A 14,772-nucleotide genomic window follows, 5' to 3' on the forward strand; every position below is an offset into this window, starting at 1 on the left:
CCTTGATTTTACACTAATTGTTTAAAGGCAGATAAAATCATCGTTTTCTGTAGCAGCTAGGTTGATTTGGGGATGAGGAAATCGTAAATGACAATACAGTGAGAAATTTACTGGCCCTGCTCACTAGGGAACCGTGTTCCCATTTTGGATTATGGGGCACTTCATAGTAATGGTGAATAAGACTGGACTTAATGCCAGACTTTCTGTTTGTAATATTGTCCAATTATCAAAGCTGGAATGCATTATTACTTCCAGTTATACTTGCTTTCAATTTGTCTTGGCTCAGCTGTGGTTTTATTTGTACTTTAATATAGGGAATACATTGAATTGGGTTGTTAGTTTAACAAGATCTCTGGAGAACTCTTTCATGATGATGCATCTTGAGATATGCCAGGAATCCTCAAAGTCATTTGTGTGTCAACCTACAGAAATTCAGTCTATGGGGGAGAGAGAAAATAGTGGTAAATACTGTCATCCAGAATTAAACCAAGATTCTAATAATTACAATTTATAGTTATGAATCTATAGCATTTATAATTATGAGCAGTTTTATAGTAATTTATACTGGTTAACCCAGTTGTCTCAGTCAAATTTTTTCAGCAGTTTTTGTTTTGGCTTCCTTGAGCTTAAGCAATTTTATCAGGATGCATTATTTTCCTACTTACATGAAATTCTGGTGGTTTAAGGGATTATTCATTTCTGTGCTTTACATGGGAATTTTATCACCACGGCTAGATACTGAGGAGGGAAGTAGAGTTGGGGGGGAGGTGCTAAAGAACATGCTATCAGACTAGTACAAGGATGTTCACACTGGTACTCAGGAGTCGTCAGAATGTATACACTTCATAGACATGATGAGAGCAAGATTTAAAGTGGCAAATCTGATTAAAGTCATATACAGCTTGCAGCAGCAGCCAGGTTCTGAAGCCCTTTCTGAAGTTTAGCATCATCAGTTTACATAACAGAGTGGAGGAATTAAGAGGACCCAAACATGTCCTTCACTCATTCTTCTCTACCCCTCCCATCACCAGCCTCCTAGGAAAGAACACTTACACAGAAATTTAGAAACTAGTGTTTTGGAGTGATTGTCCTTGGTGGTAAGGGAGGCCATCATTTTAATCAGTGTGAGGTTAGGCCCCAGATATCATTAGAGTCCATGGAGGGATTTCCAGTTCTGGGAACCAAGATAGCAGAGTGATCAGTAATTGCTGTCTCCCTCCCTTTGTTGACCTTGAAGAGCCCAGAGAATATCTCCTCGGGGAAAAAATCCTGGAACAGTGGGAGCAGCAGAAGGGGTAAACAGACTCTTAGCCCATGAGGCTAGGAAAATCGCTAAGGAGAGTCCCTCTTGCTGTAACTGAAGGGGACCAGTGCAGGATCAGAGCTGTCCCAGATAGCCCCACCTCACCAAACCAGAAGATCCTGAGCCCCATTGGGGTGAAGCCCGCAACTGCCAACACCAGGACCCTAGGCATGCTTCAGCACCCCAGGGGAATTGGGAAGACACTAACTAATTGGGATAACCAACTGCTGAACTTGCCTATGTTCTAGCTCAGCAGAGGAGAGCTCCTGTGACCAGACTACCCCTCCCTCACACTTAACAAGCTAGCTCCAGGGTAACTCTGGGGAAATCCAAAAAAGACTTCACCTGACCTCTGCTTTCCAGCCAGCCAGCTCAGCACAAGCATTTTTGCTTCTTGCTGAAAGAACCAGAGATCACAACACACAAAGCCTCAAGTTTTAGTCACAAGAACTATGGGACAAGGCCCCCTGTGCCCCAGACATAGAGATCTACTTTAAAAGCCAGGAAAAGGGTGATCATCATGAGTAAGAAACAAAGCAGAAAAGAAAAGACCATAGAATCTTTCTGTGGGGACAAGGCCCAAAACACGAATACTAAAGAGGTCAGCATTGAGACTGTACTCCCATCTGAAACCTCAGAAGGGAATATGAACTGATCTGAACCACAAAGAGCCTTCTTGGAGGATCTCTGGAAGGATTTTAAAAGCCAAATTAGAGAAACAGAAGAAAAACTGACCAATGATTTTAAAAATATGAAAAAAGAAATCACAGAAGAATTTAAAAGGAAAATTGGACAAATGGAAAAGGAAGTACAAAACCTAACTGGAGAAAATAGCTCCTTAAAAGGAACAATTGGACAGGTGGAAAAGGAGATGCAAAAGTTAACTGAAGAAGACAATTTGATAAAAATTAGAATTGGGCAAGTGGAGTACATGGAGATTTTGACAGTCTTATCTCACTTTAATTTTCATTTCTTTCTCTTCATCTCCTGGGAGATAAGAAAAAGCTAAGACAGGTAGTGACAGTAAAGTCAGCTATAGCTGAGCTAATTCTCAGTCAATCATAATGATAGATTCTTGCACTTTTTTCTGTCAAGCCTATGAAATACTTGATCACTTTTCCTGTTTCTGCACTTCCAAGAGAATTGCTCATTGGTGTCTCTAGTATTTCATCATCTGTAAAATTCATGGAGTAGACCAGATGATTCCATCTATATTATTCTATAACACCAAATCTCAGAACATTTTGGTTTCAGGATCCCTTTGCACTCATAAAAACTGTTGAGGAGCCCAAAGAGCTCTTGTTTATACAGATTATTTCCAGGGGTATTCTAGAGAATTCATTGTTAAGTTTTCAATGTGAGCATTTACAGCTAATAGCTAGGTGGCCTAGTCAATAAAGAAAGGACTGGATCTGGAGTGAGGAAAACCTGAATTCAGATGCAGCCTCAGTCACTTATTAGCTGGGTGACTTGAGGAAGATACTTGACCTCTGTTTGCCTCATTTCATCAGCTGTAAAGTGGAGATAATAATGGCACCTACATCCCAAGGTAGTTGTCAGGATCAAATGAGATAAGACATGTAAATCATGAAGCACAGTTCTTGCCATGTAGTAGGTGTTTTATAAAAGCTAGCCATAACGGTGGTGGTGGTGGTGGTGGTGGAGGAGGAGGAGGAGGAGAGAGGAGGAGCAAATGTGGTAGAAATCTTTTCCCAAGAATTCTGTGGGAGTATTTTCACCTAGTTTGTCTACTCGGCTCGTTCCTGTTCATGTGAACCATACCACTTAATCAGGTGGTCATTTTTTCCCCTTATGGAGACTTCTCTAATTACTCCAGCCAACGATGATCTTTTTCCTGCCTGGTCAGTAGTAACACTTTTCCTTGAAAGTTATATTTTGCCATCTGAACGTAGTCAGTTTAGCACATTATTGTACATGGTGTCCCAAGTCTTAGTACAGTTTGAAGCCTTAATAGTTTTGATAGCTTAAAATTATACTAACACTTTTAGGGATACTCTATAATGTCTTTTGTTTTCTGATGGGTCTAAATTTTCTCTCCACAACAAATCTGGAGTGCAGGGATTTTTTTTTCTTAATTTTTGTAGTATTTAGAACCATAGTAGGCAAATAATAGAAAACCACTAAACACCAGGTGAATTGAATTGAATGTTCCTCCCTTCCCCTTTGCTACATCCTCTGAAGGGTGTTGCTATTGTGGTACTGATACTATGAGCCTTTTGTTGAAGACCTAGCAAGATAGAGAATGAAGGTATGATAAGTTCTAAGACTCTTGACTTCTCTCTTCCATGCTCCAGTGGGGAACAAGGAAAATACATGATTTATTGCAGCTAAGTGTCCTTTTTTTCCCCTACCTAGCCTTATAGTCCAGAAATTGTATAATTAAGACTTATCTGTGTCTTAGTGAGCAGAAGGCCAATGTGGATGAGAGGGAAGTGACCTCTGTAGAATGTACCTTGGTGGCAGAGACTGTTCTGTTTTTTTCCTTTGTATCTCCATTTCCTGGCATAATGCCAAGACTTATACTGGTACTTAATAATTACTTGGTTTCGGTTGGTTGGCCTGGCTGTTCCAGATTTACAAAATTGAATCCGTGTTTCTCTAGCCTCACTGATTTTCTGATTCTGTTTGTTTAAAAGCATATTTTGTAAAGAGGCACCTTATATGCCATATGCCTGGAGTGTCCAGAAATTTGAACCTCAGAATTTCTAGATTCAGAATTAGAAAATTTTTGAGCTAGAAATTATCTCACTCAAACTACTCATGTTTGTCGACAGTTGAAGAAATGGAGGCTTAGAGTCTTGTTTAAAATTGGAAGTGTGGAGCAGTTATTGGCACACTTAGGTCTTTTCCAGTGTTTTATTGGGAAATGAATAGTGTAATATCTTAATATCATGAAAGCATCTACTGAAAAAGGAGCAGGTTAATATTTGGTTTGTAAATCTTGGGCTAGTGACCACCACTCTGGGTTTTACTTTCCTTATGTGTAAAATGAGTGAGTAGGTTTTTCTAGTTGACCTCTAATGGCTCTTTGAGTTCTAAAAATCTTCTCATTCTTTGAGTGTCAAGTTTCTCAAAGACTTAACAACTTCACATCAGACTTACCACAGTTAAATAAAATATTCTTCACCTCTCAATGTTTCCTTTTTATATCATTAAGACAGTCCTCAACTAGTTTACCATTCTTTAGGGAATTTCCCTTTTAAACCAAGCCTGATCATTCGTAATTGCTTGATGAGAGGTAGAAGGGCGTAGTGGATTGAGAGCTGGCCTTGTAGTCAGAAGACCCAGGTTGAAGTCCTACCTCTGACATATTCCAGCCATGTGTGACTGTGGACAAGTCATTTAAACTCTCAGTCCCCCAAGCAGCTCTTTCAGACTAAATTGTGGATCTCCATCAGCAAAGACCCCAAAACAGGAGATGGTCCTTATATCATGGAAATGATTGGTCTGTACCCCCTGCCTCCCATTTGGGCTCAGGCCTAAGGGATAGAACCTTTGCTCATTGTTCTGGGAGTAAACTTACTGCCCACAGATATGCCCATTCTTTTCTGGACCTGAACATTTCCATTCAGGATTTTTAATTTTTTGCTGAGTTCATTATCTTTACCTCCCCCAAACCTTCCTCTCTTTCAAATTTCTCTGTTACTATGTGGGTTACCACCATCTTTCTAGTCATCTAGGCTTTCAGCCTAAGGTCTTCCTCAGTTCCTCACCATCTCTCACATCCAGTCTGTTGCTAAGTCTTATCCATTTTATCTTTATAACATCTCTCCTCTGATACTGCAGTCACCATAGTACAGGCACTCTTCACCTCATGCCCAGACTATTTACATAGCCTACTGATAGGGCTCTCTACCTCAAGTCTCAACCATTCCACTTTATCTTCTATTCACCTATCAAACTGATCTTCCTAAAGCACAGATTGGACCATGTCACCCCCACCCCCACCCCCCCATCACTAAACTTCAATGGCTCCCAGTTATCCCCAGGATCAAATATAAAATCCTCTTTGGTGTTCAAAGTTCTTCATAACCTGGCCCCTTCCTACCTTTCCAGCCTTCTTACAAGTTACATTCTCTCCCCCAACACTCCCCCACATATTCTGCTATCCATTGATACTGGTCTCCTTGCTTGTCACTCATCTAAGTCACTCCATCATCAGACTCTGCATTTTCACTGACTGTCCTCCATATCTGAAATTCTCCTCCTCATCTATACCTCCTAACTAAAATCATACCTTCAATCAGAAGACTTTCTTTATCCCCCTTAATGTTAATTCCTTAGTGTATCTTGTGTATAGTGTATACTTACATAGTTGTTTGCATATTTTCTTTTCATTTGGCCTGTGAGCTGTTTGAAAGGAGGGGTTCTTCATTTTGCTTTTCTTTGTAAGCACCGGGGAACACAGCAGAGTGCTTGGTGTGTTCTAGGTACTTGGTAAATGCTTATTGACCAACAATATTCAGTGCTGACTAGTGAGTGTGGTATAGTATGGACCGAGTATGGGGCTCTGTACTGAAGAGCCAAACCACACTTATATTTTCATAGGTCTCTTAGCACGTTAAATATGTGGAAAACTGGGTTGTGCATATTCCTAGGTATGTCGCCGTTGCGTTAGAAGCATCCTGCTTTTGAACGTGCAGGCTCATAGAGACTGCTACTTGACTGATATCACTGCCTTTTTGTTTCTAGGTGGGCCATGCACAGATATAGCTCATGTCTCATTAATCACGCCAACCAAAAGATCCTGTGGCACAGGTACGTACATCATTCCTTCATTTTTAAATTCTTTCCATTGCCTAGATACTAAATTGCACTTGGTGAACTTGCCAACATTTTGCCTTTCTTTTTTCTTTGATTTTTGAAATGACAAGGAAGTGGAAATAAAAAGATCACTGTATTGTTCATGGGATCGTATTAACTTACCTGATAACTCACATTTCTGAAACACCATGTAGCTCACAAAATGCTTTCTTCACAACTCCATAAAGCAAGTAATGCAAACATTATCATCTCCATTTTAAATGAGCAAATCGAGGCCCCCAAGTAAGTTAAGTGTCTTGCCTGACATCAGACTCTTATCCTGAAAGGCACCTTGGAGTAGTTGACAGAGTGTTGGATTTGGAATAAGGAGGACACAGTTTAAATCTGGCCTCTGACACTTAACCTGTGTGGACATGGAGTCAAAGGAGCAGAGAACTCTCTCAGCCATTCTGTGCTCTAGGCAATTTTCTCTGACTGTAAATTGCAGAAAATATTTTCATCTGCATTGGTAAATGAAGTTCCTTTCCAGGAACTGCCAACACCAATATCATCACCAGTCCAGAAAAAAGAAGGGACTGCTTTTAGCATCACCCTCACAAGGTGAAGATCTAATAATTTACGTAGAGTACTTGGCAAACCTTAGAGCATCATGTAAATATTAGCTTTTATTAAACATCAGAGCTGATGTTTAAATCCCAAGTATGTTTGAACCCTCTTGTCATTATTTTCTGAGGGCCCCAGAACAGGAAGTAGGGTTTGACTTTATGGATATGAATGTATGCATATTGTCATTTACTGACTTCCTCTGAGGTGATCTCTATATGAAGAATGTTGCACAGGAATAAAAGAGGAAACACTGCTCCTTGCTTGGTACTTGACGTGTTGCTAATTTTTCTGAGCAGAGAGAAAACTTCATGAAAATCCTTTTGTATAAAGAATGGGTGCCTGGGAATGAAGGAGGTTGTGGTACATTTAATAAATATTTTGACCTGACTTGTAGTATAATAGTTCTTTTCAGTCACTCATTCTCATACCATTTTTGATTTCTTACTCTTTTCCCACTCTCAGGAACTTGGAAACATCCTTTTGCATTTGTGGCATTTTTATTAAACATGAAGTCATGAATCCTGTAGCTTTCCAAAGAGCAGAAATAATGCCTAATGCTCTCTTCCTGTATAGCTTAATTTATTTTAAACAGTGTTTCTCATTTCTAATAAGCCTACCTGCTATTTAAAATATCTCACAGATTGTATTTGAAAGAGTCAAAATAATTATATTGTTCTTCCAAAGGTCACTGCCAAGGTATTTTTCATAACCGTCAAAATCTTTTCTTTAAAACTCTCTATCAAGAATCGCAAGAGCCATGCTAACTTAAAAAAAAAAATCAACCACAATTACCTGAAAGATATTTTTTGGGGGCAGGGGGAATATTTGATTTAGAAACACTGCTTTTTCTCCCTCAGAATTTTAGAGCAGTCACCTGTCTTAGTTTTATTTCAGAATGCTCTCCACAATACTACTTATAAGGAATTTAGTAGTTTACTTTTGGTTAAGGTCAGGTTAATTTCCTCCACAGCTTTATATGAGAGCAGTGACAGTATTACACCGTTCTAGTTCTAGCTTTTTAGAGAAGGGCAGGGATGCGCAATGCCCTGGGAAAAGATAAATTGTGTCTTGGTCACAGCAAATGGGAAAAGAAAGACCTATCCACCCAATGTTGCATAATAACAGGATGATATTAGAAACCATTTTTCTGCTCCTTTGACTCCATGTTCTGTGAACAGAGGACCTTGCCTAGCCCATAGGCAGTTAGGTGCCAACGTCAACTGGTTATTTGCCATAATATGATGAGAAAATTTCTAGCTTTAGTTCCCCTTTTCTCTATGAAGAGCTGCTGAGACAGAAATCTTTCCCTTCTCTTCTCTGTCCTTATACTTGATTCCCTAGTCATCTTAGCCCTATCACTCCACAGTCCAGGTCCTCTTCCACCTCATTCCATCATGCCTTCAGAAATTCTTATTTTATTGTTACAAACTTCCCTTTATCTCTAGACCTCTTCACACTTTCATCATATTCTGACAGTAAAAATCCCAGCTCTTCTACGGGGTGGTGTCTCTGGCCACCTTCTCCAGGACTGGCTCCTTCTTTAGTGCTTCCTGAAGCGGTGGGCCAAGATGAGGAAGAGGAGCACTCCTTGTGCAGTTGCATTCCTCATTGCAGTCATCTTCTCACCTCCAGTTTTGTGGGGTAGTTATCAAGGAGTCCACTGTCTAGTTCACACTTTTCATTTCCGCCCTATTCACCTGCTTGCTGAGATCAACACATGTGACAGTGCCCCCTTGAACACCCTGGTCCCCTGGTTCATCAGCCTCCTAAGCTCTTGTGAACTCCTTTTTTTGTTTGATATCAGCCACACAGGAGCTTGATCATAACCTGGTCTGATTGTCACCTGTCATAGTTCTCCTGGAACTTTGAACTTCCTATCTCTGACCAAAACCTTCTGCCTCATCTCTTTAAGCCTGTTTTTCATCTTCACTGAAATCTTTCTCTAAAATCCTACTCCGAAGTCATCTACATTGTCTTTCTTTATCACTACTAAATCCTTCTGAGGAATTTCGTAGAACTGTGCTGAGTAGGTTCACAAATTTGTTATCTAATCTTCTCTGGATTTGTGCTGCATAGCAGTCATTTTATTTTTCCCTTATGATTCTCTTACTATATTACCTACAGCACCTATTCTAAACTTGCTTCCTCTCATCAGATAACCTATGCCATCTCTTCCCCTCTTCCTCTCAACAAAGAACCTTGAATCCTACTTTACTAAGAAAATTCAGATCATTAAACTTCCTGTTTTCCTCCATACCATACCACTCCTCAAAACCTCAGACTAACCTTACGTTCTCAGTCCCATCCCTTTTCATTTCCTCTTGAATGTGCTGCTGTGATTATTCCCCCTTTCTTTTATTTCAGATCTCACTTTATCTATAAGCTTCTTCTCTGCTGTCTATAAACGTACCCAGATTGCTCCCATTCTTTTAAAAAAAATAAATTCACTTGACTTAGACATTCTATAAAGCTATATCATACTTCTTTGTCCCACCCCTATCCATGAGTATCATCCACTCTGTCCTTTGCCCTCTTCTGGTTTGATGATCCCATCAGTTCCCATGGGGTCAGTTCTCATGTCTATATAAATGAGTCCCAAGTCTGCATATCTAGCTTTAATTTCTCTCTCCTGAGCTCCCATCTCCACATCACCACAGGACTTATTTTCGGTCTCTGCTAAAACCTCGTTTCTTCCTAAAGTCACTGTTTTTGGTAAGGGTACCACTTTCCTACCAAATATCCAGGTTTACGACCTCAGGGTCTTCCTCAACTCTTTCTTGTCCCTCAACCTCCATCCCCATCCCTACATCCATTCACAGCTGGCAAAGTTTTTCAACTCTATTTCCGCAAGACCTGTCTTGTCCAAACCATTTTTTTATTCACATGACTACCACCCTTTTTCTTGTCTCACTATTGGAATAGTCTTCTAATTGGTGTTCTGTCATGAGGCTCTGTCTTCTCCAATCCATTCTACACATGAAATTGATATACCTAAAGCACAAATCTGACCAAATCTGACCATACCTGAAGAAATTTTAATGGCTCCCTGTTGTTTCTGTGGTAAAATGCCAACCCCTCTGTTTACATTCACAACCCTTCAGTATGACTTCAGATCTGTTTTGCTAGAATAATTCTACATATTCTTCTCCACATGCTTTATGTTATAGCTAGACTGGTCTACTTGCTATTCCATACATGATATTCTTGCTTCCATGCTTTTGTAGAAGTTGTCATCTGGATCTACAGTATTCTTCTTTCTCACTTCCACCTCTTGAAACTGTAGCTCCTTTCAAGGCTCACCTCAGGTGCCTCTCTAATCTCTCTGCCCCCTCAGGCTCTGTGCCCTTCCTTACTGGGGATTGCCTTGTTTATATTCTATATATGTTTTATATTTACTTACCCAATAAACATGTTGTTTGCCAGAAGGAAAATACAAAGTTCTTTGGAACAAGGACTGTTTCGCTTTTGTCTTTGTGTCTTGTCCTGTCTCTCCCTCATCTGCTCCACCCAAATCTAATATATAAGAAGTACTTGTTGAATTTGTATAGAACTGTATGTACGGTAGTTGCTGGTGGGGAACCACACTGACCTGTGTCTACAGTTAAAGGGAGAAATGAGAGAAAATACCCACTTTCATTAATTTAGTGAATAATTGTTTCCTTCACTATATTGCCCTTGGCCTTTAGAAGTCTGAAAATTCAAGAGGAACAGGTTTAAACAGTAGTAATTTTCCACAGTCTTCATTTAGGTTAGGTTAGTTGTCCTTCTGCTTGAAAATTCTTGCCTTTAATAGGAATCATAGTAGTATTCAGGTCAGCTGTGAAGGACTTTGAAGGAAGATTGCAATTTTTCTACTTGGAATTTTTAAAAAGTTACCAGCCTTTTGACCTTCATTTCTTTTCAAGAGCCTACCTCTAGCCTAGTTAGACAACTGTAAGGCTAACACAGCAATCCCAGTCTCAGATAATGGTTATGATTTTTGGAGACAGAACTCTTCCACTTAGGATGATGAATTTAATTATTTGTTTTGAAACCTATAGGTTGTCTTCTCCTTTTGAGTCTTGTTATAGAAGTGGATAGGCTGAGTCTTTGCAAACTCAACAATTGTAATTATAAAATGCAATTCTAAACATTTTCCTTTAAAATAATTAGTTTTGGGGGGGTGGAGCCAAGATGGCGGAGTAGAAAGACGCACATACACATAGCTCCGAACCCACAACCCACAGAACGGCTAGAGGGGACCAACTCACGGTGAATTCTGCACCCAGAGGCGACGGAATATTGGAGCGAGGGAGATTTCTGATCCGGAGAGACCTGCAAACCTCTCGCAGGGGGTCCTTCATGCTGTGGACTGGGCGCCGGGACTGGGAGCTGAGTGCAGCCCTGCAGCGGCCGTGACACCGTGAGGAAAAGATGCGAGCGGGCTACGGAGACAGGATATCCTGCGGCCACGCGGGTCCCTCCACCCACAGAGGGACCTGCAAACCTCTCGCAAAAGGTCCGTCGCGCTGCAGACGCGGAGCCCAGCCCAGACCTGCGGCGGCCCCGGCTCCGAGAGGTACAGATCCGAGCAGGCTTCAGGGACGGGATCTCCAGCGGCCGCACAAGCCCCCCCACCCACAGGTGACGAGGGTCGGTGAGAGAGTCTCTTTGGTGGGTCGAGAGGGGAGTGGGGTGCCCCCATGGCTCCGGCCCCCCCGGGAGATAGAAGCTGAGAGGCGGCTGCAGACAGGGGCTCCCCAAGCGGGCGGGAGCCTGGATCCATTGTGGAAGGTCTGTGCATAAACCCCCTGAGGGAACTGGGCCTGAGAGGCGGCCCTGCCCTGACCATCTGAACTTAATTCTCACACTGAATAGCAGCCCTGGCCCTGCCAAAAGCCCTAAGGCTGGAAGCAGCATTTGAATCTCAGTCCCCAAACGCTGGCTGGGAGGATCAGGAGGTGAGGTGGGTGTGAGGAGAATATTCAGAGGTCAAGCCACTGGCTGGGGAGAATTCCCAGAAAAGGCAAAAGAAATAAAACTATTGAAGGGTGCTTTCTCGGAGAAAAGACACTTCCTCCCTTCCTTTCTGATGAGGAAGAACAATGCTTACCATCAGGCAAAGACACAGAAAGCAAGGATTCTGTGCCCCAGCCCACCCAATGGGCTCAGGCCATGGAAGAGCTCAAAAAGAATTTTGAAAATCAAGTTAGAGAGGTGGAGGAAAAACTGGGAAGAGAAATGAGAGGGATGAAAGAGAAGCATGAAAAGCAGATCAGCTCCCTGCTAAAGGAGAACCAAAAAAATGTTGAAGAAATTAACACCTTGAAAACTAGCCTAACTCAATTGGCAAAAGAGGTTCAAAAGGCCAATGAGGAGAAGAATGCTTTCAAAAGCAGAATTAGCCAAATGGAAAAGGAGATTCAAAAGCTCACTGAAGAAAATAGATCTTTCAAAACTGGAATGGCACAGATGGACTCTAAGGACTTTATGAGAAAGACAGATATCACAGAACAAAGAGAGAAGAATGGAAAAATGGAAGATAATGTGAAATATCTTATTGGAAAAACAACTGACCTGGAAAATAGAATCAGGAGAAACAATGTAAAAATTCTGGGACTACCTGAAAACCATGATCAAAAGAAGAGCCTAGACATCATCTTCCATGAAATTATCAAGGAAAACTGCCCTGAGATTCTAGAACCAGAGGGCAAAATAAATATTCAGGGAATCCGCAGAACACCGCATGAAAGAGATCCAAAAAGAGAAACTCCTAGGAACATTGTGGCCAAATTCCAGAATTCCCAGGTGAAAGAGAAAATATTGCAAGCAGCTAGAAAGAAACAATTCAAGTATTGTGGAAATACAATCAGGATAACACAAGATCTAGCACCCTCTACATTAAGGGATCGAAGGGAATGGAATAGGATATTCCAGAAGTCAAAGGAACTAGGACTAAAACCAAGAATCACCTACCCAGCAAAACTGAGTATAATACTTCAGGGGAAAAAAATGATTATTCAATGAAATAGAGGACTTTCAAGCATTCTTGATGAAAAGACCAGAACTGAAAAGAAAATTTGACTTTCTAACACAAGAATGAAGAGAACCATGAAAAGGTGAACAGCAAAGAGAAGTCATAAGGGACTTACTAAAGTTGAACTGTTTACATTCCTACATGGAAAGACAATATTTGTAACTCTTGAAACATTTCAGTATCTGGGTACTGGGTGGGAGTACACACACACACATGCACACACGCACACATACATAGAGGCAGAGTGCACAGAGTGAATTGAAGAGGATGGGATCATATCTTAAAAAAAAATGAAATCAAGCAGTGAGAGAGAAATATTGGGAGGAGAAAGGGAGAAGTTGAATGGGGCAAATTATCTCTCATAAAAGAGGCAAGCAAAAGACTTATTAGTGGAGGGATAAAGAGGGGAGGCAAGAGAAAAACATGAGGTCTACTCTCATCACATTCCACTAAAGGAAAGAATAAAATGCACACTCATTTTGATAGGAAAACCTATCTCATAATACAGGAGAGTGGGGGACAGGGGCACAAGCAGGGTGGGGGGGAGGATGGAGGGGAGGGCATGGGAGCAGAATGCAATCCGAGGTCGACACTCATGGGGAGGGAAAGGATCATAAGAGAATAGAAGTAGTGGGGGACAGGATAGGATGGAGGGAAATATAGTTAGTCCTATACAACACAACTAGTATGGAAATCATTTGCAAAACTACACAGATTTGGCATATATTGAATTGCTTGTCTTCCAAGGGGAAGGGGTGGAGAGGGAGGGAGCTAAAGAAGTTGGAACTCAAAGTGTTAGGATCAAATGTAATGTTCTTACCACTGGGAAATAAGAAATACAGGTTAAGGGGTTAAGAAAGCTATCTGGCCCTACAGGACAAAAGAGAAGACGGAGACAAGGGCAGGGAGGGAGGATAGAGGAGAGAGCAGATTGGTCACAGGGGCAACTAGAATGCTTGGGTTTGGGGGTGGGGAGGGGATAAAAGGGGAGAAAATTTGTAACCCAAATTTTTGTGAAAATAAATGTTAAAAGTTAAATAAAAAAAAATAATTAGTTTTTTAAAGAAGTTACTGACAAAACTTATCTTAACATTTTCTATGTATTGCCTCATTGGGTTTATTTGATGGTTTCTGACACCTGGTGAATTAATTTGCTTTCTACTTAATCTTCAATTTTTGTATTATGGTGAATCATGCATTATATAGGGGCTCTGTACACTTTAGAATGAATGTGTCATCTGTTAGTGAATATTGAATTTTTGTTTTGAACGATCATGAGGTTTTCTTCCCACTTTGTCTTACTTAGCATCTCTCCTTCTCCCCATTCTCCCAAAAAAATAGTAAACTATTTTTTTTTATTTTGATGCTATTTGTCTTTATATCATAGTCATTTCAAACCTTTGCCCTCTAAATTGAACATTCCTTCTGGTGACTGCATCTGACCATATATATAGTAGTGCTACACTACCTCTTTCTATTGTATTGGACATAGCGTGAGTGCTTTCTTTATCTGTTCTCAGGGACCTTCACTGATTTTTTGGTTTCCTACTTCCTTTCATTGATCTTTCATTTTATGTTGTAGTCATTGTATATATTCTCTTGGTTTTGCCTATTTTGTTTCACATCATTTCTATGTTTGTATGAATTCCTCTTACTTGTTACATTAATTTCAAAGTAAATTCCATTATATCATATACCATAGTATTTTGATCCATTCCCTAATTAGTAGGCATTTACTTTATTTCCAGTTCTCTGTTACCACAAAGAGTGCTACCCTGAATGTTTTGGTATATTGTTTTGAATATAGTTTGGCATAGTGTTTTGAGCCTTTGTTTCTGTTTTTGACTCACTTGAGGAATTCCAAATGTTGGGATTTCTGGGGCAATAATATGGAGAGACAGTGATAGAATAAAAGTATCAATATATCATCTTTGTGCCGAGAGGGTGGGGTACCTAGTAATTTAGTAGGTAAGTTTTTCTTTTTTTTTTTTTTTTTTTAGTGCTCTGAGAATTAGGCCTTTGGATTGAACCAAACATTAAATTATTTCTAGTACCAAAAATG

The 14,772-nt window shown here is 40.5% G+C and overlaps 1 protein-coding gene across 4 annotated transcripts in view; it reads left to right on the plus strand.

The window, feature by feature from the left end:
* Positions 1-14,772, plus strand: part of ZFAND3 (zinc finger AN1-type containing 3) — a 382,986-nt gene that overhangs the window by 271,673 nt on the left and 96,541 nt on the right. For 3 of the 4 annotated variants that reach the window (XM_072641978.1, XM_072641979.1, XM_072641980.1), the window contains one exon: positions 6,017-6,082. The exons of the other annotated variant lie outside the window; for it this stretch is intronic. In XM_072641978.1, the coding sequence (XP_072498079.1) occupies positions 6,017-6,082 (66 nt within the window). The remainder of the gene's footprint in view (positions 1-6,016; positions 6,083-14,772) is intronic. 4 annotated transcript variants of the gene reach the window in all.

The sequence above is a fragment of the Notamacropus eugenii genome, chromosome 2, assembly GCF_028372415.1.
Source record: "Notamacropus eugenii isolate mMacEug1 chromosome 2, mMacEug1.pri_v2, whole genome shotgun sequence".
NCBI lineage: Eukaryota > Metazoa > Chordata > Mammalia > Diprotodontia > Macropodidae > Notamacropus > Notamacropus eugenii.